Source organism: Cnephaeus nilssonii, assembly GCF_951640355.1.
Source record: "Cnephaeus nilssonii genome assembly, chromosome: 15".
Lineage (NCBI taxonomy): Eukaryota > Metazoa > Chordata > Mammalia > Chiroptera > Vespertilionidae > Cnephaeus > Cnephaeus nilssonii.
This window is the reverse complement of record NC_137086.1, coordinates 35,204,302-35,231,028: the sequence shown is the minus strand read 5'-3', so window position 1 is coordinate 35,231,028 and position 26,727 is coordinate 35,204,302. Positions and strand designations below refer to the sequence as shown.

The 26,727-nt window shown below is 42.9% G+C and overlaps 1 protein-coding gene across 4 annotated transcripts in view; it reads left to right on the top strand.

Moving 5' to 3' along the window:
- USP34 (ubiquitin specific peptidase 34) overlaps positions 1–26,727 on the top strand; it is a 239,468-nt gene that overhangs the window by 16,362 nt on the left and 196,379 nt on the right. For all 4 annotated transcript variants that reach the window (XM_079792022.1, XM_079792020.1, XM_079792024.1 and 1 more), the window contains exon 2: positions 15,056–15,143. In XM_079792022.1, coding sequence (XP_079648148.1) covers positions 15,056–15,143 — 88 coding nt within the window. The remainder of the gene's footprint in view (positions 1–15,055; positions 15,144–26,727) is intronic.

The window sequence follows — 26,727 nt, the reverse complement described above, 5'->3', positions numbered from 1 at the left end:
ATGTCCGACTACATGGACTATTTGGATTTTGTATTGCACATGGTCCACGTACCATATTTGATTTTACAATTTGAAAAAGTCAAGGACACTGGTCTTCATCCAGAATTTCTGCCTTAACTATACGGTCAATGTCATCTTCTGTTCGTAATTTGGATTCACTATCTAATATCAATAATATGTGAGCGTGAGGCGGTCCGCGTTTCTGAAATTCAATGACATGAATTTTAGCTTTTACTTTGCCAAATAAATGGAATTTACATATATCATTTAAAAGAACATTCAGCTTAATATTAAAAACTCTGGCTACCAAGTCAGGTCTATTTTCAACTTTTTGCCAGTGTTGTAAATTGTTTGTAATATCTGTCCATTAGGGGTTGCATGTCATGGTTATGAATAAATTGGGTTGCCATACTTCATTACAATTGCCATAGCATCCTGATATCGCTGCTGCATATTTCTGGGACTACCCTCAAAAGATGATGGAAGTATTATCATTTTACCAATCGGCACATTGTCATTTTCAGATCTAGATGTGAGATAACCCATCAAACCAGTATATTTTTCAACTCTCAACTTAGATTGGTTTGCTTTAATGAAATTTATCTGATTGGCCTCCATTTTTTAAATATGAATCCACAATAAACTGTTGAGTTAATTTTCCTGCATTTAAAATAGGATTGAACTTGTCCCACACAGATATATGAAATCCATAATACTGCATCTGTGTGACTCATGTTCTTACATTTTGTCTAGTATTATTGTCGATTACACTGTCGTCTCTGAGTCTTAATGTAATATCTGTTCCCCAGCCTTTTTCACCATGTGGAAAAAGAATAGGATATGTCATTGCATCTAATGTAGGAAACAGGATACTGATTTGTTTCATTTTAGTGGCATTTGGATTATTGGGATCTGGTTTACAATGTATGAGCAAGTCCCTTTCAAAAGGAGATTCTCCGTCTTCATTTCTGAATATGATGGCAACCTCGGCTACATGGGGAGAATTATATCTACCTGGAAAACTGTTACGATCATATTGAATCTCCATTGTTACTTCCATGGGATCAATACCCTTTGCTGCTGCTTCAGATTGGTCTTCCTTTTCTACCTCATGTAGCATCTTGTACGATTTTGTTAATTCATTTATTTCATGCATGAGGTTGTTTATGTTGATCATGAGTCTTTCTGAGCAGCCCTGGTTTTCTGGCATTGCTAATCTCTTACTTGTCACTTTGGTTGTATCTAAAATATAGAGTTGAGCAAACTTCTGAGAAACACCATCCGAAGGATGTAAAGTTCCAGTACGGTGATAAACTTGTCCGTATGTTCTAAAACAGTATGGCCATATCCTGATGGTGATGCAATATTTGCACCCATGGAAGCAAAAGCAAAAGAACTATTTATGGAACAAATATTTTCTATGAAATTTTTACTGTCAGAATCTTCGTTTGTCATTAATCTTTTTAAATATGCCGGGTATTCTGGAAAATGTATATCATTTGGACAAACTTTGCCTTTGCTACAACATTGAGTAAATTTTCCATCAGATGGTTTTTCATCAGAGAAATTTAGTGATAGGCAAAATTGACATCTAACAGTCATTCCACCACAACTATGTTCAAGAATTGCATCCTCATGTACTCCATTTTCGCTGAGAAGGCAGTTCCTACCAGTATTGGTAGTACTTGTTAATGACTGTTCTCTAGACATATTCTGTCATCGCCGCCACCTTCTTTCAACTTCACCTGGTCTTTAGACATTTTCTGTTGATGATGCTGGCTTCTTTTGGCTGCAGAGCTACGTTGTGCCAATAGTTGCTCTTCAGATACATTCTCTCGCCGAAGCCGCCTTCTTTCAGCTTCAGAGGCACATTGGTCTTCAGACATTTTCTGTTGATGACACAGGCTTCTTTCGGCTGCAGAGCTACGTTGTACCAATAGTTGCTCTTTAGACATATTCCCACCTCCCTGCTGTCAGGGTCTGAGATGTAGGTGAATGAGAGTCCTGGCAGTTAGGCCACTGAGAGTTGGCTGACCAACAGCTGATTCTGGCTGATTCTGTGGGGGATGGGACTCCCTCCTCCTTGCTGTCAGAGTCTGGGCCAGCGCCCACAGGGACACGGCACCAAGTCCGCCTGTGTCGGGACACCCAGAGTCAAGTCCCCGCCCACCTGCATGTGCCTCAAAATCCCACAAGATCCAGACCTGCCTGTGCCCACGCAGACAGACACAGCATCAAGCTGCACAGAGCCGTGGGACCCCCCACAGAGCCTCCCTGATGACGTGCGGGGCTGAGGGAACCCTGGTGGAAGCTGCAGCCTGGACCCACCCCCCAGCGGGGCCCAGGGAACTACCGTGGCAGGCACACAGAGCAGCTGGCCCCACCCCCACTGTGCGCACCACCATCTTGTGATGGCGTTATGGCGTGAGGGTTAATTTGCATATCACCTCTTTATTATATAGGATACTTTTTTTTCAGTATATAACAAATATATTGAATGTTTAACGTGTAAAACATTGTACAGTACACTATGATAGATGTAGAAATACATTTACATGGATATCTTCCCTGAAGGAAGGTTAGAGTTCAGTACAGATGAGGTAGTAGGATGGTAGTTGAGGGAGTGATTTCTGGAATTTGACTGACCTGAGTTGAAATTGTGTCCCTATCATTTATTAGATGCTTGGCTGTGGTTAAGTTCCCTAACCTTAGGTGTTTTTTTTTTTATTTGGAAATGAGGATAATAGCCTAAATACACACCTGATAGGGATTTTATGAGGATTAAATAAGTAATATACAAAAACACACAACAGTATGAGAAATTTCATAAAATATATGTAGTTGAAGCACAGTGGGAGGAATTTAGTTTTTGGTAAGATTGGAGAAGTGTTCATGGAATGGATAGAATTGAAGTTGACCTTGGAGCAATTTTAAAAAGATTGTCATTGGAGAAATGGTTATTTAGTAAAACAATTTGTAGGAAAAGTAAACATAGTTTGTCTTCCTTGAAACTTGACAAAGAATTGTCTCTGGTTGTATTTATTTCCTTTCATTTTCTCTAGAACCTTGCTCTTCAGCTCTCTTTCTCCCTTTCTCAAATATGTTTTTATTGATTTTAGAGAGGTAGAGGAAGCAAGAGGGATAGAGAGATGAAACATTGATGAGAAACATCAATTAGCTGCCTCCTCCACATCCCCCACTGGGTATTGAGCCCACAACCAGAAATTGAACCAGGACCTCTTGGTTCATGGGTTGATGGCAACCACTGATCTACACCAGCTGGGCATCTATCTCTCTTTGATTTACCTCCAGCATCTTAAATTCTCCTTAAGCTTCTGAAATCTGGCTTCTGCTGTTGAATAAAACCTATATTGTCACAGGTTACCAGGGGCCTCCTGTTTACCAAAGCAAATGGGGAGATTTTCTCTCTAACTTTTAACATTAACCAATGCTTTCCCTTCCTGTTTTATTAAAACAATTTTTTCTTTTACTAATGGATGTAATATATGTGATCAGTGTAGAAAGCTTTGAAAATACTGATATAAAACATTTGTAATTACATTGTTAAAATTTTACAGTAGTCCCCTTCATCTGTAGTTTTGCTTTCTGCGATTTGAGATACTAGCAGTCATCAACCATGGTCTGAAAACATTGAGTGGAGAATTCCAAAAAGAAAAAATTTGTAAGTTTTAAATTGTGAGCTGTTCTGAGTAGTGTGATAAAATCTTGCACCTTCCCCTTCTGTCCCACTCAGGATGTGCATCTTCCCCAAAGCACTAGAGTAGTGAGGTTGGCAATTTGGAATGCAAAAGAGAAGGTGTAAAGCAGGCATCCTCAAACTATGGCCCGCGGGCCACATGTGGGTGTTTTTGCCGTTGTGTTTTTTTACTTCAAAATAAGATATGTGCAGTGTGTATAGGAATTTGTTCATAGTTTTTTTTAAACTATAGTCCGGCCCTCCAACGGTCTGAGGGACAGTGAACTGGCCCCCTGTTTAAAAAGTTTGAGGACCCCTGGTGTAAAGTATATGTATATACAGGAAAAAAAAGTATATTAGTATATAAGATTCAGTACTATCCACAGTGTTAATGCATCCACTGGAGATCTTGTAATGTATTGCCCATGGATAAGGGGAGACTACTGTATACAATTCCAGCTAATTTTCTCATTTTAAAATTATTATTTAAAAAAATATATTTTCATTGATTTTAGAGAGGAAGGGGGAGAGAAAGCGAGCTAGAAACATAAATCATGAGAGAGAATCATTGATTGGCTGCCTCCTGCTTGTTCCTGTGGGGATCAAGCCCGCAATCAGCGTGTCATGTGTCCTTGATCGGAATCGAATCCGGGACCCTTCAGTCCATAGGCTGATGCTCTATCCACTGAGCCAAACCAGCTAGGGCCCAGATAATTTTCAATGAATACATATAAAATTGAGCTCATACATAGTATTTGCTTTTTTAAATGAGCATTTTCTCATATACTTATGTGTATCTGAAACTAGAATTTAAAGGCAGTCTATTCATTTTTTGAATATAATACAAGTAGTGTTTTCCTGTAAAAAAGTTATGAAAATATTTTTGCGAATAGAAATCTGGGACATATCCTGGGTCAAAAGATAAAAATATTTAAGGCTTCTGATTGCTTAATTGCATTCTAGAGAGGTTATACTAATTTATACCCCAATAGCAGTATTTGAGAGTGCCTGTTTGCATTAGATATTCCATTTTTAGAAATCTATGTAGTAGAGAGAAAAATGATATAGCCACTCCCCTAAACTTTTTGGTTCTTGCAAGAGTTTGGATATAGATATTTTAAAATATGTTTTTACTGATTTCAGAGAGGAAAAGAGAGGGAAAGATAGAAATATCAATGATGAGAGAGAATCATAGATTGGCTGCCTCCTGCACACCCCCTACTGGGGATTGAGCCCTCAAACTGGGCATGTGCTCTTGATTGGAATCGAACCCGGGATTCTTCAGTCTGCCGGCCAATGCTCTATTCACTGAGCCAAACCAGCCAGGGCAAGAGTTCAAATATTGAGGATTTTTTTCATGATTTGTCTCAACATATTTGATTCCTAAGTTTTAGTAGTAAGTAGTTTATTATTCAGAAAGGCTTTGCCCACTCTGAGATCACATATTTACTTTTTAAGCTTTTATGGATTTAAAAATTTTTTAATCCACCTGAAATTTATTTTGGCAAATGTTTTTTGAAGTGAGTTCTAACAATTTTTCCAAAGTATTACTCAGTGTTCTTATCACCCATCTTTTTTCCACTGATTTGAAATGCCACCTTTACTTTATTAAAAATTCTTGAGTGTAGTCCTAGAGGTCTATTTTTAAGCTTTGCAATTAATTATCTGGTCTTAATTTAGTTGCTTTATGGTACATTTTCATACCTGATAGCATTAGACCAAATAGCTACTGAAAAGTTATTTATTCCTTGAGGTAAAACCTAAGAATCCTGCCTTAGCTGGTTTGGCTCAGTGGATGGAGTGTTGGACTGCGGACTCAAAGGTCCCAGGTTCCATTCTGGTCAAGGGCACATGCCCAGCTTGCGGGCTCAGTCCCCAGTAGGGAGCGTGTAGGAGGCAGCCAATCAATGATTCCCTCTCATCATTGATGTTTCTACCTCTCTCCCTCTCCCTTCCTCTCTGAAATCAATAAAAAAATATATTTAACAAACAAACAAAAACACTTAAGAATCATTTTGTTTGTTGCATTGCCTCTCCTTTCCATTGGAATTTTAATTGAAAATGCATATTATATATAGAGCTAACATCTTGATTTTGCCTGTTTAGCAAGCATAATGTGTTTTTAAATTTATATGATCTTCTTTCTATGCTTTCTTTGTGAACTTCTGTGGGTTTTTTTTTCCCCTTTATGCAAGTTCTGCGTGTTTCCTTTACATTTATTCCTAGGTATTTTTGTTTATTGTTTCTATTTTAAGTGAGATATCCACAGACCTTTTTATTATTTTACTGTATTGTTAACAGCTTTACATTAAAACTCACCCATTACGCCCTGGCTGGTGTTGCTCAGTTGGTTGAGCGTCATCCCGTGCACTGAAAGGTTGCCAATTTGATTCCTGGTCAGGGCACATGCCCGGGTTTCGGACTCATTCCCCAGTGGGGGGCGTGCAAGAGGCAGCTGATTGTTGTTTCTCTCTCACATCAATATTTCTCTCCCTTCCTCTCTAAAAATAAACTATTTAAAAAAACCTATTACCTCACCCATTAAAACTCTACAACTCCATGGCTTTCAGTATATTCACAGAATTCTGTAACCATCACCACAATCAATTAGAACACTTTTATTTCCTCAAAAATAAACAAATATCACTTAATCCCCCCCCAATCCACCCAACCCAAAGCAATAATCTACTTTCTTTATGTGTTTGCTTATTTTGAACCTTTCATGTAAATGGGATCATAATACACTGTCTTTTGTGACTACTTTCTTTAACATGTTTTCAGGATTCATCCATGGTGGAGCATGTATTAGTACTTCATTTCTTTTCATGGCTTAATATTCCATTGTATGTATATATACACCACATTTTGTTTATTCATCATTTGATGGACATTTTGCTTGTTTTTACCTTTTAGCTGTTGTGAATAATGCTTCTGTGAACATTTTTGTAAAAGTTTTTCTGTGGACTCATGTTTTATTTCTCTTGGGTATATAGCTAGGAGTTGAATTACTAGGTCAAATGGTAACTCTTTAATTTTTTTCAAAAACTGCCAGACTTCCTCCCAAAATGCTACACCATTTTATATTTCCTTTAGCAGTGTATGAGGGTTCCATCTTCTCCACATCTTTACTAACACTTGTTATTTTGACTACATGCATACCTTGAAGATTTTGTTGGTTTGATTCCAGATCACTATAATAAAACAAATGTCACAATAAAGGAAGTTATAATTTTTTCCCCCAGTGCCTATAAGTTTTGTCTACACTCTACTGTAGTCTGTTAAGTATGTAATAGCATTGTGTCTTAAAAAAACAATGTACCCTGGCTGGTGTTGCTCAGTCATTGAGTGTTGACCCATGAACCAAGAGGTATCTGGTTTGATTCCCGATCAAGGGTGTGTACTTGAGTTGCAGGTTCACTCCCCAGCCGTGGTTGGTGGTGTGCAGGATGCAACCAATCTATGTGTTTCTCTCCTCCCTTCCTTCCACTCTGAAAAACAATGGAAAAAAAATCCTTGGGTGAGGATTAACAAAAATAAATAAATAAATTAAAATACTTTATTGCTAAAAATTGCTAACCATCATCTGAGCCTTCAGTGAGTCAATCATCTTTTTTGCTGGTGGAGGTTCTTGCCTTGATGTTGATTAAAACAAAATAATTGCAAGCTCATTGCAAAACAAGGTACATCTGTCTTATTCTAGTCATCCTAGCCCATGTAAAGTGTTATATCTTTGTGGTTTTGGTATTTTCCCGATGAATAATGATGACCATCTTTTATGTACGTATGTACTTGTCATTTGTATATCTTCTTTGGAGAAATGTCCATTTAGATCCTTTGCTCACTTTTTAATTGAGTTATTTGTCTTTTTATTGAGTTGTAAGAGTTCTTTATTTTAGACACATACCTTATTGGATATAGGATTTGCAAATATTTTCTTCCATGCTGTGGGCTGTCTTTTCACTTTTGAATAGTGTGCTTTGAAGCACAGAAGTTTTTAATATTGATGAAGTTCAATTTATCTTTTGTTGCTTATGCTTATACTAGAGGCCTGGTACACGAATTCGTGCAAAGGTGGGGTGGGATGCAATTGGCCCTCCGGGCAGGTGGTGGGATGCTCTTGCTCGACCGGGATCCGGATTTGTCCTGCTTACATTCTCGCTGGTTGTTGGTAGCCACCTGGCAGCTGCTTTTATATTGTTTCTTCCTTGCGGAGTGTCTAGGGAAGGGAAGTGGTCGTGGTGCCAAGGCCGACTTCTAAGAGGTGGGCAGCGCTGTCAGGATTGTGCCGGTGGTGCTGGTCTGTCGTTGCCTGGCCCATTCCCCAGAGATTGGACCTGCAGGACTACTGAGGGCGTGAGTGGCTGCCGCCGGGCTGGTGAGCTGCCGGGAAGGGCCAGTCAGCTAAGCAGCGCTCCTGCTGTGTGGGAGCGCACTGACCATCAGGGGTCAGCTCCTGCTTTGAGGGCCTGCCCCCTGGTGGTCAGTGCACGTCATAGTGACCTGTCACTCCGGTCGTTCTGGTCGTTTGGTTACTTAGGCTTTTATATATATAGAAGATATATAGATTGCCAGATTTAGTGGCACAAAGATTTATTCCTCTGCTTTCTTGTAAGAGTTTTATAGTTTTGGTTCTTACATTTGGGCCTTTAATCTATTTTGAGTGAATATTTTGTACATGGTATGAGGTAAGGGTCCAACTTCATTCTTTTGCATGAAGCTATCCATTTGTTTTAGCACCATTTGTAGAAAAGACAGTCCCTGTTGAGTAGTCTTGGCATTTTTGTTGAAAATCAGTTGACCATAGGTACATGGGTTTATTTCTGGATTCTCAGTTCTGTTCCATTGATTTAAATGTCTACTCATCTGCCAGCACTACACTATCTTGATTATTGTAGTTTTGTTAGTAAGATTTGTAATTTGAGACTGTGAATCATCTTTGTTCTTTTTCAAAATTATTTTGGCTACTCTGGATCCCTTGAGTTTCCATATGAATTTTGGGATCAGCTTGTCAATTTTTATAAAGAAGCCAAATGGAATTCTGAGAGGGTATGGAAAAAATCTATAGATAAAGCTGAAAAGCATTGCCATTTTAACAATAATAAGTCTTCTGATCTATGAACATGGGATGTCTTTCCATTTATTTAGATTTTCTTTAATTTCTTTTTTCACTTTTTTTTTTTACAAACCGTTGTGTCAGGGCCTGACTTTCAATAGATTGCAGCAAGGGAGCTGCTCTGCTACGTACGAAACCCTGACCCAGAAGCAGGTAGTCTACAAATGGTTTAGCACCAGGTTCTTCAATAACATGTGTTGCATGAAGGACATTGTGTTTTCCAGGACGAGGGGCTCTGCACTGGACCCTGGTCCCAACGTGCGGCAGGGTTCTTTAACTTCTTTCACAATGTTTCCAGAATATAAGTTTTGCACAAAATCAATGCAATTTCTATACCCTGGTAATGAACAATGCAAAAGTGTGAAATGTAAACAGTTTCATTTACAATAGTATAAAAACCCTAAATTCTCTGACTTTATAACTACATATGTCTTGTACTTCACAGATTTTTATGTATGATCAAGTCTGCTGTTGCTATTGTCTATTACATTTTTACTTCATTCATTGTATTCTTTAGCTCCAGACTTAGGTTCTTATTTTTTAAAATGATATTTGTCTTTTCAAAAACTCATTTTGTTATGTATTGTTTTTCTGATTTTTGTTTATAGGTCAGAGCTTCCTTAGAGGGACTATTTTGAAATCTTTATCAGACAAATCGCAGATCTCCATCTCTTTGGGGTTAGTTACTGAAAAATTACTGAGTAGTTTTAGTGGTTTAGGTTCTTTGATTTTTTTTTCATATTCTTTGAAGAATTTTTTTTATTTAATAAATCTTTATTGTTCAGATTATTACAGTTGTTTCTCCTTTTCCCCCCCATAGCTCCCCTCCACCAGGATCCCAATCCACCCTCTGCCCTTACCTCCCCCCCACTGTCCTCATCCATAGGTGTACGATTTTTGTCCAGTCTCTTCCTGCACCCTCTTACCCCTTCCCCCCTGAGAATTATCAGTCCACTCCCTTTCTATGCCCCTGATTCTATTATATTCACCAGTTTATTCTGTTCCTCAGATTTTTAATTCACTTGATTTTTAGGTTCACTTGTTGATATATAAGTATTTGTTGTTCATAATTTTTATTTTTCCTTTTTCCTTCTCCCTCTTTTTAAAGAATACCTTTCAGCATTTCATATAATACTGGTTTGGTGTTGATGAACTCCTTTAGCTTTTTCTTATCTGTGAAGCTCTTTATCTGACCTTTCATTCTGAATGATAACTTTGCTGGGTAGAGTAATCTTGGTTGTAGGTTCTTGCTATTCATCACTTTGACTATTTTTTGCCACTCCCGCCTGGCCTGCATAGTTTCTGTTGAGAAATCAGCTGACAATCGTATGGGTGCTCCCTTGTAGGTAATTAACTGTTTTTCTCTTGCTGCTTTTAATATTCTCTCTTTGTCTTTTGCTCTTGGCATTTTAATTATGATGTGTCTTGGTGTGGTCCTCTTTGGGTTCCTTTTGTTTGGGGTTCTGTGCACTTCCTGGACTTGCAAGTCTATTTCTTTCACCAGGTGGAGGAAGTTTCCAGTCATTATTTCTTCAAATAGGTTTTCAGTATCTTGTTCTCTCTCTTCTTCTGGCACCCCCATAATTCTGATGTTGGTATGTTTGAAGCTGTCCCAGAGGCTCCTTATACTATCTTCAACTTTTTGGATTCTTTTTTCCGATTGAGTGTTTTTTGCTTCTTTGTATTTCAAATCTTTGACTTGATTCTTACGATCCTCTAGTCTGCTGTTGGGTCTCTGTATAATATTTTTTATTTCAGTCAGTGTATGTTTAACCCTACCAGACCGTTGTACCGATTTTTCGGTAATTTCCGAATCTGCTGCTATACCGCTGTACCTAATTTTTGGTACTTTGCCTAGACCTATTTTCTACAATGTCTCCGAGTTCCATCTTATTCTAACCACTTGTTTGCATGTAACTAACATTTTTCTATATCATGTTGATATTTTCGCTTCAATGCTCAGGAGCCCAGGTATAGGGCACAGTTAGGTTCACGGCCTCAGGTCTGGTAGGGTTAATTTCTAGTTAGTCCTTTTTCATATCCTCGAGGGTCTGACTAAATTTATCGGTCTTTTCTAGGAAATTCTTGAAAAACCTTATAACCGTGGTTTTGAATTCTATATCCAGTCGTTTGTTTTCCTCCATTTCTTTCATTTGTGATGTTTCTTTGTCTCCGCATTTTTGCTGCTACCCTGAGTTGGTAGGGTAGCTTCGTGTGCTAGGTTTCATATATGGCCCAGTAGTTCGGCCTCCCCAGTTTTACCTGAGGTGGACACTCTTGGTGCACCCCTTTGTGGACTGTGTGTACAGCCTTATTGTAGTTAAGTCTTGATTATTGTTGGTATCACTGGGAGGAATTGACCTCCAGGCCAATTGGCTGTGAGGATCAGCTGTGTCTAAGCTGGGAGACCTTCTGTGCTGGAGACAACCTTATAGGACCAGACTTGCAAAATTACAAAAGCCTCTGTGCTCAGCTTGGATGGGGCAGAGTCTCAGGGCTGAGCAGACAGTCTTGGCTTCCTGTTAGCCCTGCCCTTGTGCGTACTCCTCCAGACCTCTGCCTTCGCGGCTCCCCTGAGTTTCTGCCTGACAGTCCAGATTCCCCCCGTAAGAGCATGGGTCCCTAGGGGCTCGCCCAGAACTGGGGTTCAGTGCAGTCGGCAGTCAGGAGCCTCCGGCCCCCTTCTGCTAGGGAAAGCCTGCGGCAACCTCCGCAGTCAGTCTTCTCTGCGCGCACTCGCACGCGCCTCCAGACCCCTGCCCGCCGTGGCTCTCCTGAGTCTCCGAGTGCCTTTCTCTCTACCTGACAGTCCAGACTTTCCCCGTATGAGCCTTGGTCCACGGGGTTTCGGCCGGAACTGGGGTTCAGTGCAGTCAGAACTGGGGTTCAGTGCAGTCGGGGGGCTTCCTCCTCCCGCCAGAGAAACTCAGCCGCCCTTCCTCTCTGTGCTCGTGTCTCTGTCCCTCAGCCCTTTGCAGCTCCTCTGATTCTCCGTGAGCTTTTTTCTTTCCTTCTAGTCGTAGAATTTCCACTCAGCCAGCTTTCCTGTGGTTCTGGATGATGTCTGTTCTGTCTTTTATTTTTTTTTTAAATTTATTTTTAATTTTTATTTTCTTTATTGATTAAGGTGTCACATATTTGTCCTCATCCCCCCATTCCCATCCCACACCCCTCCCCACGGATGCCCCAACCCCCTGTTGAACTTAACCATTGGTTAGGCTCATATGCATGCACACAAGTCCTTGGTTGATCTCTCCCCCCTCCCCCCACCCTCCCTCTGAGGCCCGATAGTCCGATCGATGCCTCCTTGTTTCTGGTTCTGTTCTTGTTCATCAGTCTATGTTGTTCATCATTTCCCCTAGATGAGCGAGATCATGTGTCACTAGAGATATACTTATAAGAACTGAATGTGAGACGAGCAATAATAGTTATGCTGACAGGCAAATGAATCAGTCTGTAGTGAGTTTCTTTCTGGACCAACAGTTCTTTTGAGACCCAATATCAATGTCCACCAGTTCCTTATGTGTACATGTCGGCACTGACCCCTCAGCTCTGGATGGTGGACAAATGGTGGTAATGCAGGTCCGATTCCCTCTGGTTTGGTCTCGGCCAGACCCAGGGGCACGGCTTCACCTGGACCCAGGGGCACGTGGCCTCACCCGGACCCAGGGGGTGCGTGGCCCCACCTGGACCCAGGTGCGCGCGGCTTCACCCAGACCCGGGACCTCGCCCGGACCCGGGATCTAGCTTCCCCCGGACCCAGGGGCGCGTGGCCTCTCCCAGACCCAGGGTCGCATGGCCTCACCGGATCCAGGGGCCCATGGCCTCACCCGGACCCGGGAGCCAGCCTCACCCGGATCCAGGGGCACACGGCCTCGCCCAGACCCAGCATTCAGCTTCACCTGGACCCAGGGGCGCATGGCCTCACCCGGACCCAGGGGCGCGTGGCCTCTCCCGGGCCTGGGACCCAGCCTCACCCGGATCCAGGGGCACACGGCCTCACCCGGACCCGGGATCCAGTTTCACCCGGACCCAGGGGCGCGTGGCCTTACCCTGTTCTGTCTTTTAGTTGTAGTTTTGAAATTGTGCGAGGCAGCTGTTTAGGTGCTTACCTATGCCGCTATCTTGGTTTCTCTCTCTCCTGTCTTTTTTAAAAATATATATATTTTTAATGATTTCAGAAAGAAAGGGAGAGGGAGAGAGAGAAACGTCAATGATGAGAGAGAGTCATTGATCGGCTGCCTCCTGCATGTCCCCACACTGGGGATTGAGCCCACAATCTGGGAATGTGCCCTGACTGGGAATTGAACCCATGACCTACTGGTTCATAGGTCGATGCTCAACCGCTGAGCCATGCCAGCTGGGCTGATCTCTAATTTTATACCAACACTAGAGGCCTGGTGCCTGAAATTAATATTTAATAAAGAGAAGTAATCAAATAGATGTTGAAGGTTTAAAGAGCAAAGAAACCCAGAGGACACCCAGAAAATGATGATGACAATGATGATAACTGCAGGAAACATCCATTCTCCCCTGAGGCTGGAGAAAACAAAGAAAAGAGGGTTATCTAGGACTTCAGGGAAGAGATGCTGCCTGCCTAATCCTGGTACTTCTAAGAGAGTGGTACCATGAGATAGGTTCTTAGAAGCTGGAGCCTGGCTGGAATCAATGCTGCTACTGAGTGTTGCTTTCAGATATAGCAAGCTAAAGAGTCCTTGGTCTCTTTCTACCTTCCAGTCTTTTTCTAGTGCTGTGTAGGCACTGGAGGAAGATCTTAACAGGAAGCCAGCTGGAAATGAAAAATGTAACTTGTAAAAGTCCCAGCCCCAGCATCAGAAAACAGAGAGCAGAAGGGTGGATTTGTAGTTTTGAGAGAAAATCCTATCTAATAAAGAGGGAATATGCTAATTGACCATCACTGTCACAAAGATGGCTGCACCCACAGCTGAGGCCAAGTTACCATAAGGAGCCTTAACAAGCAATCAGCAGGTACCTGAGGCTATGCCCTCCCCCGCGGGGCTTGACAGGGGACCTCAGGCCGTGTCCCCCACCTGGCAGGGCTTGACAGGGGACCTCAAGGTGCGCTTCCCGTCCTCATGCTGGGCTAGGGGACCTCAGGCTGCACCCCCCCGCCCCAGAACCAGGCCAGTGGACCTCAGGTGGCACCCCCCACCAGGTGGGGCTTGACAGGGGACGTCAGGCCACACTCCCAACCCCCTCACCAGGCCACGGGACCTCAGACTACACCCCCTGCCCGGCAGGGCTTGACAGGGGACCTCAGGCCGTGCCCCCGGCCCCAGCACTGGGCCAGGGGACCTGAGGTTGCACCCCCCTGCCTGTCTGGGCTTGACAGGGGACCTCAGGCTGTCCCCCCCACCCAGCGGGGCTTGACGAGGGACCTCAAGGTGCACCCCCAGTGCTGGGTCAGGGGAATTCAGGCCACGCCCCCGCCCAGCAGGGCTTGGTGGGGGACCTGAGGCTGTGCCCCCCCTCCCAGTGCTGGGCTGGGGGACCTCAGGCCATGCCCCCCACCTAGCGAGGCTTGACAGGGGATCTCAGGCTGTGTCCCTCACCTGGCGGGGCTTGACGGAGGACCTCAAGGCATGCCCCCCGCCCCGGTCTGGGCTGGGGACCTCAGGCCATGCCCCCCATCCTGGTGTCGGGCCAGGGGACCTGAGGCTACCCCCCCTGCCTGGCAGGGCTTGACAAGGGTGGGACTGGCCGGGTCTGGATCTAGCCCAATGTGGGGGAAGGGACAACGAGGTCTGGGTCTCACACGATTTTGAGGTGCATGTGGGTGGGCTGGGACTTGATTCTGGGTCCTGTGGTGAGCCCCAGACTCTGACAGAAGTAAGGTTTTCATATACATTTTACTAATTTTCTTTAATCTCTGACACTTCTATTATAAAGGGCAAATAGCAATATTAAATTATTTCCTCTAATTAATCCCCTTTTAATTTGCACGAATTTCGTGCACCGGGTCACTAGTACCAGAATAATTGTAAAATGTCTCCCCACGCTTCCCACTCAGAATTGCATATATTAAAAGTCTCTTCTTAAGCTCAAATTAGTCATTAGTTAAACCAAGACTTATTATCTTTGATGAAAGCAAAAAATAAAAAGTCACCTGAAATATTTACATTTCTAAAATCTAGCTTTTACTTTTTTAAATGAAGTATTGGCTTTGACATTGGTTTAGCATTGTTTATTCATAATTAAAAATTATCTTTTCTACTTTATTTTAGTATCAGATATAGAAGGTGGTGATGGACTGCAGCTCAGAAAGGAACATACTCTCAGAATATTTGCTTATATCAATTCCTGGACACAGAGGTATGTATTCTTAAGTATGTTAAAGAATACTTTGATTTGTATTTTAAAATTTGCTTTGTCATCAAGTTCTCCTTTTAGAATGTTGGGTTGTATACCTTTAGTCATTAAATGACAATTTATCAATATTTATTAAATCTTCTTCCTTACTCATTTATGGTTTTTTTTAAAACATAAAAATAAAAATTTATTTTTTCTTTAACACCCTCCATTATTAACACATATGGATGTGGTCAAAATTTTTTTATATATATATTTTATTGATTTTTTACAGAGAGGAAGGGAGAGGGATAGAGAGTTAGAAACATCGATGATAGAGAAACATCGATCAGCTGCCTCCTGCACACCCCCTACTGGGGATGTGCCCACAACCAAGGTACATGCCCTTTGACCGGAATCGAACCCGGGACCCTTGAGTCCGCAGGCCGACGCTCTATCCACTGAGCCAAACCGGTTTCGGCGGATGTGGTCAAAATTTTAAAGATTATTATTTTGAGAGATTAAATAATTGTTATGGCATAGCTAAAGACCTAAAACAAACTTAACCCTTAAAAAAAAAAAATCAGTAATGTGATAAGAGGACACTTTGACCCTTCTGGAAGCCACTTGCTATTTGTTCCTTTCCTGTTATGTATATTAGATCCATTTAAAAATAATACACATAAAGAATAAAACTTTAGGGAACACAATAATTAATATAACCAAACTTTGTTTCAAGTATTTGCAAGGGCATGTACCTTGGTTGTGGGCACATCCCCAGTAAGGGGGTGTGCAGAAGGCAGCTGATCGATGTTTCTCTCTCATCAATGTTTCTAACTCTCTATCCCTCTCCTTTCCTCTCTGTAAAAAATCAATAAAATATATATATTAAAAAAAAAGAAAAAAAAAGAAAGTGCTTAGCATAGTACCTGACGAACTTAATAAACCATCTATTTTAGTTAAAAGTATTAATGTTTATTTTAGGAAATGAAATATATATTTAAGAGTACATAAGCTAAAGCGTGAGAAGTTGAACTGAAAACACAGTTTGTAATGTTTATAATTCTACTCACATGATAAGTTATGAAAAGTTTTTTTAGCTGGTAGTAAACAGTACCAAAAAGTAGATGGTTACATTCTATCATGCTGATAGAAGAGAGATAATAAAATAGTCAGATCACAGTGCTCTGTGGAAAAATTTTTTGCCTATTCTCCTACCCTTATTTCTACCCATATCTCCCAGTTTATTTTTTGGGCATCAGAAAAATATTGTTGCCTATATTAAAACTAGAGGCCTGGTGCACGAAATTCAGGCACGGGTGCGGTCCCTAGTGGCCGGCAATGGAAGTGCTGGTCGCTGTCTATGGGGTGATCAGCGGGGCGATTGGACTCTGGCCTAGCTCCCTCGGTGTCTGGGAGCTGGGCGGCGGCCCTATCCCCTGCCGCCACTGCTGCTGTTCGCCATTTGCCGGGCAATCGGTGGGATGATGGGGCCATGTTTCGTGCCGCCCCCTTGTTGTCAACGCACATTATAGTGAGCGATCAAATTCTCTGTTGAGGGGACAATTTGCATATTATGCTTTTATTATATAGGATAGGATTGTAAATAAATGGCTACTCATAAAGCACAGTTATTCTACAAAAGAGATGTTAAATTTGGGGGCCCATGGCTATGGAAATCCATAAATATACCTTAGTGCCGTGGTCGGCAAACTGCGGCTCCCGAGCCACATGCGGCTCTTTGGCCCCTTGAGTGTGGCTCTTCCACAAAATACCATGGCCTGGGCGAGTTTATTTTGAAGAAGTGGCATTAGAAGAAGTTTAAGTTTAAAAAATTTGGCTCTCAAAACAAATTTCAATCGTTGTACTGTTGATATTTGGCTCTGTTGACTAATGAGTTTGCCGACCACTGCCTTAGTGCATTAATGAACCCATGGCATTTGATATAAAATGTTCTTTATAGGGCCCTGACTGGTTTGGCTCAGTGGATAGAGCGTCGACCTGTGGACTGAAGGGTCCCAGGTTCAATTCCAGTCAAGAGCATGTATCTTGGTTGCGGGCACATCCCCAGTGGGGGGTGTGCAGGAGCAGCTGATCGATGTTCTTCTCATCGATGTTTCTAACTCTCTATCCCTCTCCCTTCCTCTCTTTAAAAAAATCAATAAAATATATTTTAAAAAATGTTCTTTATAGGTTTTCTGGGAGAAAGTAATAACGCTTTCATAAGATTATCAATGGTCAAGAATAATTCTTTTTAATGTATTGACTAGAATATAGGTAAAAGAATTTTTGCTTAAAAACAGTATATTGATAAGAATTTATAAGCATCACAAACATTTTAATATTTTATATTCTTTTTACTCCTGTTTAAAAGATACACTTATAAAAATCTGAGAAAATACAGGGAATCAGAGTTTATAAAAGCATGCTGCCATCCATAGTAAAAACTACTAACTTTTTGTTTTGTTTTGACTAATCTAGATATGAGATTGTGAACAGTACAGTTTAAAATTTTACAAAATGTGATTTTACTGCATGTCTGTTGGATATCTGGTTTTTCACATATAGTCTACTGTGATCAGTCTCTCCATGTCATCAAATATTTATGTTATCATTTTACATTGCTGTATAGCAGCCCAGCCGATGTGGCTCAGTGGTTGAACCATGCACCAGGAGGTCACTGGTTCGATTCACCATCGACCTTTGCACCAGGAGTTCTGTGGTGTGATTCCCTGTCGGGACACATGCCCTGGTTGTGTGTCGTGCAGGAGGCAGCTGATCAATGTTGATGTTTCTCTCTGTGAAATTAATAAAAACATATTAAAGTTACTGTATAGCAGTCACACAACTGCCACTCTTTTGTCTTGTCTGTAAGATCAGGAAAGTTAGTTATGTATGTTGGTTTAACACAGTGGTTCTTAACCTTTCTAATGCCTCGACCCTTTAATACAGTTCCTCATGTTGTGGTGACCCACAACCATAAAATTATTTTCGTTGCTACTTCATAACTATAATTTTGCTGCTGTTATGAATCGTAATGTAAATATCTGTGTTTTTCTATGGTCTTAGGCGACCCTGCTAGCGGTTCTCAACCTGTGGGTCGCGACCCACAGGTTGAGAACCGCTGCTGTAGAGCCTAAGACCATCGGAAAACACAGATATTTACATTACGATTCATATCCAGCAAATTACAGTTATGAAGTAGCAACGAAAATAATTTTATGGTTGGGGTCACCACAACATGAGGAACTGTATTAAAGGGTCGCTGCATTAGAAAGGTTGAGAACCACTGGCAGATTATCATTATTTAATTTTATTAATATTGTAATTGGGAATGGTATGAAAGGAAAACTAATTCAGAGAATGGGAAGAGCAGATTACGGGAATAAATTGAATATACAAAAGAGCATGCCAGGGTCTGAAAGGAATATCATGGTTGACAAATGCGTTGATAACATAAGCATAATCCTTCAAGTTGGAAGTGTTGCTAGTTTTTTTTACTTGTTCAACGCTTATTATAAAATAGGCTTAGGTTTATATCTTGTAAACTTTATTTTCCTTAGCAGGCAGTCAGAGCTCTTTGTTGTTTCCTACTTACCTACTTTTAGAAGAGAAATTTTGAAATAGTTAAGAATTCTGGGTCCTAGATAAGATGAGGTTCTGTCAGATCTTTATATTTTCAGTATCTATAATAATGAAAGCATAATATGCAAATCAGCCGAGCAGCAGAACTACTGTCCAGATGACCTTCCAGACGACCTTCTGGACGAAGCTGGGGCTGTGAGGGCTGAGGCAGCCAGGGCTGCGAAGGCCTGCTTTTGCACGAATTTCGAGCATCGGGTCTCTAGTAAAAATTATAACATTCGTACCTGTCATTTGTGCTTAATAAGTGTTTGAGGCTACTGCTTTTATTTTTCATTGTTCTCATAAACTTATTTTTCATTTTATTTAATATAATATGTCTTTATTGATTTTTAGACAGGAAAGGAGAAGAGAGATAGAAACATCAATGAAAAAAGAAACATTAGCTGCCTCCTTCTTGGCCCCCCACTGAGGATCAGGCTCCCACCTTGGGCATATGCCCTGACTGGGAATCCAACCAGTGACCTTTTTGTTTATGGGTCAGTGCTCAACCACTGAAATACACCGGCTGGGCTAAACTTTATTTTTTAAACAGTTTAGAAGCTGTTGCTTTTGCAGAGGTTAATGTGTGTTCACTGCTTAAGGCTCTGCCTTTTATTTTGGCATTACAAAATTTGACCAGTGGGATATTGATATTGACTGTTTAAAATAGTGTTTTTCAGAAATCCTATCTAATTAAACAGTAATATGCAAATTGACCGTACCTTCGCTATGCCCACAGCCAATCAGAGCGAACAAGATGGCGGTTAATTTGCATACATTGAGGGAGGGAGGAGTGAAGAATGTAGAAAGCAAGGCGGCTGTGCGGGTGGGCAGCGGCACGGCTGTGGAGCATGCGGCCATGGTGGTCTCTGAGGCGGTGGTGGCAGTGGGCAGTGCGTGGCCGCGGTGGCCTCGGAGGCGGTGGTGGCAGTGGGCGGGGCGTGGCAGGTGGTGTGCGAGGCTGAGGTGGCCTCGGATGCGATGGTGGCTGTGGGCGGGGCATGTTGTGGAGAGGCGGGCGGCACGTGGCGGGGCGGGTGGGCGGGATGGGGCGCGCAGCAGCAGTGCATGTGGCGGAGGAGGCAGTGGCAGCGCACGGCCACAGAGGCAGCTGCGTCAGTGGACGCAGAGGGTCAGGAGTGTGGGGTAAGGCTTGCAGCAGTAGCAACTGTGTCCCCCGCGCGGCAGCAGAGGCGGAGGTGGCAGCGGGCTGGGTTGGGTGGGCGGGATGGGTGGGTGGGAGGCGCCCCGCCCGTTCTGCCCACCCTGCCCTGCCCGCCCCAGCGGGAGAGGTGGGGGGGGGGGGCAGGAGAGGTGGCTGTGGCAGGATGGAAGCCCACCAGAAGTCTTGCAGGAAATATTCCTGCAACAGGTCCCTAGTTAGTTTATAAATAAAACAATTTTTGTTGAGGTTGACTTCTGTGGATCAATAGTACTTGCATGTATTCAGCTGTAGCAGGCCAGGGAAAATGTTAGATCCATTGTTTTTATTTTTAAACTAGGGGCTTGGTGCACGAAAATCGTGCACAGGAAGGGTCCCTAGGCCTGGCTGGCAATCAGGGCTGATTGGGGCCTTCTGGCTGCCGGCTGGGGCCTTCCTTCGTTCCGCGCTGCCCCCTGGTGGTCAGTGCACGTTATAGCAAGAAGTCAAACTCCCAAGGGGACACTTTGCAGATTGGCCTTTTATATATATAACTAGAAGCCCGGTGCACGAAATTCATGCACGGAGGGGGGTTGTCCCTCAGCCCAGCCTGTACCCTCTCCAATCTGGGACCCCTCAAGGGATGTCCAACTACCTGTTTAGGCCCGATCCCACTGGGCAGTCGGACATCCCTCTCACAATCCAGGACTGCTGGCTCCCAACTGCTTGCCTGCCTGCCTTCCTGATTGCCCCTAACCGCTTCTGCCTGCCAGCCTGATCACCCCCTAACCACTCCGCAGCCAGCCTGGTTGATGCTTAACTGCTCCCCTGCCAGCCTGTTTGCCCCCAACTTCCCTCCTCTGCTGGCCTGGTCACCCCTAACTGCCCTCTCCTGCAGGGTTGATCACCTCCAACTGCCCTCCATTGCAGGCCTGGTCCCTCTCAACTGCCCTCCCTTGCAGGCCGGGTGCCTCCCCACTGCCCTCTCCTGCTGGCCATCTTGTGGTGGCCATCTTGTGTCCACATGGGGGCAGGATCTTTGACCACATGGGGGCAGACATATTGTGTTGGAGTGATGGTCAATCTGCATATTACTCTTATTAGATAGGATAGAGGCCTGGTGCAGGAGTGGGGGCCAGCTGGTTTGCCCTGAAGGGTGTCCCAAATCAGGGTGGGGGTTACCTTGGGGCATGGGGCGGCCTGAGTGAGAGGCCTGTGGTGGTTTGCAGGCCAGCCACGCCCCCTGGCAACCCAAGCAGAGGCCCTGGTGTCTGGAATTTATTTTCCTTCTACAATTGAAACTTTGTAGCCTGGAGCAGAGCCAAGCCTGCTGCTCCCTCCGCGACCGGCAGCCATTCCTGTGGTAGTTAATTCACCTTCTACAATTGAAACTTTGTAGCCTTAAGCAGAGGCTGGGCCCGGACAGGGTGTTCAGAAAGCTTTGCTTCCCCTGTTGCCGCCGGCAGCCCTGGCTTGCTCTCTCAAGCTCCGTTCTGCCGCCATTTCTGTTTGAATTTGTTTACCTTCTATAATTGAAACTTTGTAGCTTGAGTGGAGGCTTAGGCCTGCAACAGCTTGCGGAAAGCTTGGCTTGCTCTGTTATCTGGGAAACCTTGCTCTCTGTGGCTGTAGCCATCTTGGGTTAATTTGCATACTTGCTCTGATTGGCTTGTGGGCGTGGCTTGTGGGCATGGATTGTGGGTGTGTAGATGGTATCGTCAATTTGCATATTACCTTTTTATTAGGTGGGATATAGGTTAAATCAAACTAAATTTTTTAATGCTCATCCAAGTAGATGTTTTTATTAATTTTTAGGGAGGGAGGGAGGGAGGGAGGGAGGGAGGGAGGGAGGGAGGGAGGGAAAGAGAGAGAGAGAGAGAGAGAGAGAGAAAGGGAAAGAACCATTTATGTGAGAAAGAAACATTGATTGGCTACCTCTCTCATGTGCCTGACTGGGGATTGAACATACAACCTAGGCATGTGCCCTGAGCAGGATTTGAACCTGCAAACTTTTGGTGCATGGGACAGTACTCCAATAAACTGAGCTGCCGGCCAGGGGTATCCATTAGAATATTTGTTGTTAGATGAAATTATAGAATGCAGGTTAAAAATAATTTAATTTTGATATGTAGGTTTCTTATGAGTATTTAATTACTATTATTTAATTATTGAAGCTATGTATTTTATGGTAGGCATTTAGAAGTTTTTATTGCACATTAAAAACACACGTATCTTTTATTGATTTCAGAGAGGAAGGAGGAGGAAGAGAGGTAGAAACATCAATGATGAGAGGGAATCATTAATTGGCTGCCTCCTGCTCACCCCCCGTGGGGATCAAGCCTGCAACCTGGACATGTGCCCTTGGTGGGAATCAAACCCCAGACCCTTCAACCCGCAGGCTGACCCTTTGTCCACTGAGTCAAACCAGCTAGGGCTCATTACACATTTTTAAATGTAAGCATACTCCACCTAGGTGGGCAGAATATAACTCTTAGCTAAATAGTCTTATGCTGGTAAAAATAGGGGTAGGATTGGGAAGAAATAACATAAGCTCAGATAGTGGAAGGGTGTAAATAATATGGTATATAAATGCAAAGTAGTTGGTGTATAAATGTATAGAGTTTAAATTGATCGGAAAAACCTGCCATTTAAAAAAAGTCAGTGTTTTCCGATTTCCTCAGCTGCATTTCTATTTTCAACTCTTTCAGATGTTGGTTTTGATATTAACCTATATATTCTAAAATATTTTGGTATGATTTCATCTATCAATTTTAGGCATAATCTATGATATTTCTTTTTATGGTATATAAAGAGGTTACTCTTCTTATCCTTCCAATAAAGTTATACTAGTTCTTAGGGTAGTTAAAAAAATAAAAATACTGTTCAGTGAGGAGCCAATCATGGTTCTTAGGTTCATTTTATATCTTAACATGATATAAATTCTTATTTATCTGTCATTGTCATTTTTTGGTTTCCTAGAATTTACTGGTTTTTTCATTTGATTAATTTTTTAGGTGTGGATCACTAATTCTTCCACACCAACTTTTCTTAGTACTAATTTTTACAAATCACTAAATGATCTATTTTCTTTTCTCTGCTCTCTTCTCCCTAATCTTCTTTGGCCTTTCCTATTCCAATGTGTATTGATTTCTTACTAGGATTGCTAAACAGCTTTCTTCTCTTCATATCCCCTTTGAAATTTCATTTGCTTTTCTTTACTGTTGTACTGGATCTCCATTTTCTGGGATTCCATGTTGTCATCTCTGTTGGTTTACTTCTATGCTTTGTTTTTTCTGAGAAAGAGTGCCTGGGAAACAAATGTGTTTTTTTTAGAGCTTTCACGGCTTAAAAATGTCTGTTTTACCCTTATTTTTATTGATAACTTGTTGAATACAGAATTCTAGATGGAAAATTGTTTTCTGTCAGGACTTTGAAAATATTGCTGCATTGTATTCTAGCTTCCAGTATTGCTTTGGAGAAGTACTAGCTATTTTTATTTCTGAGCTTTTCCTGGTCATTCTTCACTCTCCCTGAAAGCTTTTAGGATCTTTGCCTCTTCTTGATTTCAGAAATTTCATGATATGTGTTTTGGAGAGCTTTTAAGTTCTGAAATTAAAAGAACCTCATAAATCCTCACCTCTAGATTTTTTACTGTGTCTTCTTGGAATTATATTAGTCAGCTGATTATACCGCTTTTCCTTCCTGTTCTTCCCGTTATCTTTCTTTGTCGACTTTCAAAGAATTTTTTAGTTTTACTTTCTGAACTTTGTGTTGAATTTTAGAAATTGCTGTAATTTTAATTTGTTTTTAAATTGTGAATGTTGTATGTGCAAAAGATATCCATAATAATAAAAGCATAATACGCTAATTAGACCGGACGACCTTCTGGATGAAGCTGGGGCTCTGAGGGAAGCCCGAGTCCAGGGTGCCGGAGGGAAGCCGGTGCTGGAAGCTGGGGGAAGGAAGGCCTACTCTTGCACGAATTCGTGCATTGACTCTCTAGTCCTATCTAATAATAGTCTAATAATAGACAAATATGCAAATTGACCATACCTCCGACACACGCATAAGCCACACCCACAAGCCACGCCCACCATTCATTCAGCGCGAGTATGCAAATTAACCCAAACCAAGATGGCTACAGCCACAGAGAGCAAGGTTTCCTAGGTAACAGAGGAAGCCAAGCTTTCTGCCTGCCCTTGCCAGGCCTAAGCCTCCACTCAAGCTACAAAGTTTCAATTATAGAAGGTAAACAAATTCAAACAAATGGCCGCAGAATGGAGCTTGAGAGAGCAGGCCAGGGTTGCCGCCGGCAACAGGGGAAGCAAAGCTTTCCACACACCCTGGCCGGGCCCACCCCTTAAGGCAACAAAGTTTCAATTATAACCCCAACACAAATGGCTGCGGGCCTCGGAGGGAGCCCCAGGCTTGGCTCTGCTCCAGGCTACAAAGTTTCAATTGTAGAAGGAAAATAAATTCCAGATACCAGGGCCTCCGCTTGCGTTGCCAGGGGGCGTGGCCTGCCTGCAAACCACCACAGGCCCCTCGCTCAGGCCGCCCCACGCCCCAAGGGAACCCCACCCTGATCAGGGACACCCTTCAGGGCAAACCAGCTGGCCCCCACCCCTGTACCAGGCCTCTATCCTACCTAATAAAAGAGTAATATGCAGATTGATCATCACTGCAACACACAATATGTCTGCCCCCATGTGGTCAAAGATCCTGCCCCCATGTGGACACAAGATGGCCACTACAAGATGGCCAGCAGGAGAGGGCAGTTGGGAGGCACCCGGCCTGCAAGGGAGGGCAGTTGAGAGGGACGAAGCCTGCAAGGGAGGGCAGTTGGAGGTGATCAACCCTGCAGGAGAGGGCAGTTAGGGGTAACCAGGCCAGCAGAGGAGGGAAGTTGGGGGCAAACAGGCTGGCAGCAGAGTGGTTAGGGAGTGATCAGGCTGGCAGGCAGAAGCGGTTAGGGGCAATCAGGAAGGCAGGCAGGCAAGCAGTTGGGAGCCAGCAGTCCTGGATTGTGAGAGGGATGTCCGACTGCCCGTTTAGGGATCCGACTGCCCACCGGGATCGGGCCTAAACGGGCAGTCGGACATCCCTCGAGGGTTCCCAGATTGGAGAGGGTACAGGCTGGACTGAGGGACAACCCCCCTCCGTGCACGAATTTCGTGCACCGGGCCTCTGGTATGTAATATATTTGTACACATTAAAGGGCTCTATTTTGTAATTTGAATGCATTTATTAATCTTTTGTTTCAGCAACCCTTTATCTTTTATGTCTCTGAGGATATAAATTAATTAAAACCTTTTATTTATCTTTTTTTCTTTCTGTGTTTTAACTTCCTTTGAAATTAAAAAAAAATATTTTTATTGATTTCAGAGAGTAAGGGAGAGGGAGAGAGAGATAGAAATATCACTATGAAAGGAAATCATTGATCTGCTGCCGCCTGCACTGGGGATCAAGCCTGTAATCTGGGCATGTGCCTTGACCGGGAATCAAATCATGACCTCCTGGTTCCTAGGTCAATGCTCAGCCACGGAGCCACAGCAACTGGGCAGAATTTCTTTTTACTGTTTGTTTTGATCTACCTTTGGTTATGAAGCTTTTCCTGGAAAACGTTATTATCCTTTTCTGTCCTTTCATGGTTAAGAGAGGGCACTGAAAGCCTGGCTGGTGTGCTTCATTGGTTGAACACTGACCCTTGCTTGAGCCAAGAGGTCACCGGTTCGATTCCTGGGCAGGGCACATGCCCAGGTTGTGGGCTTGATCCCCAGTAGGGGGCGTGCAGGATGCAGCCAATGAGTGATTCTCATCATTGATGTTTCCATGTCTTCCTTTGCCTAAAAAAAAAAAAAAATCAATAAAAACATTAAAAAGTGAGAGGGCACCGAGAGATGGTTTGGAAGTTCTGTGTGAATGGTACCTCTCAGATGTTGGCCTATATTGTATGACTAGAGACCCGATGCACGAAGATTCGTGCAATACGACTTCCTTCCCCTGGCTGCCGGCTCCTACGATCTGGGCCTTCGCTCAGGCCCAGAGCCACCTTCTGCCTTCGCACGCTGCCCAGAGTCCCTGAGCGCCCAGGGTGGGGTGGAACACCTGTGTCGTCGCCATGGCAACAATGCAAGCGTCCCAGCCTGGCTGCCGGCATCTCTGTCGTGTCAATTTGCATATTCCCTCCTTATTGGCTGTGGGTGCCACCATCTTTGTTGTGAAGTGATGGTCAATTTGCATATTCCATCTTTATTAGATAGGATGGTAAAATGGTGAGCAGACTTTATTAGTATGAATAAATGGACTTTTATATTGTTCACATTTTCTAAGAGAAATATCTTTAAGTCTTTGGTCTTGAGATGTGTTAGTCTGGCTGTTGAGCAGGGACTGTACTTGAAGAGGTTCACCACTCAGTCATTTGTTTCATTTAATTTTCTTGCTTTCAATTTCTTGTATCATGCCTGCCTTCTTCAGTATCTGGTATTCCTGAGTTTATCTTGTTCACTTTTATGTGCAGGAAAAATTAGTTTCTCTGGGGCAAGTTGGACCAATATCCTGGCTGGGATGGGAACCTGCAGGTTTAATTGTCCCTTTTATTCAGTTTTAACTGTCTTCTTTTCTGATTCATGTTTCATCTCTGTCTTCAGAGGTACCTGGTACTCTTCAGTCTTGAACTTTTCCAGTCTTCTCTGGGATAGATTTTTCTTTTTGCTGGTACATTCTTCTTTAGCCCCTTTCAAGTTTATTTCTTCCACTCTTAAGTTATTTACTGTTACCACCTTTTGTAAGCATCCAGAATTTGTTGCTATCCTCTTTTCCATTATATATATATATATATAT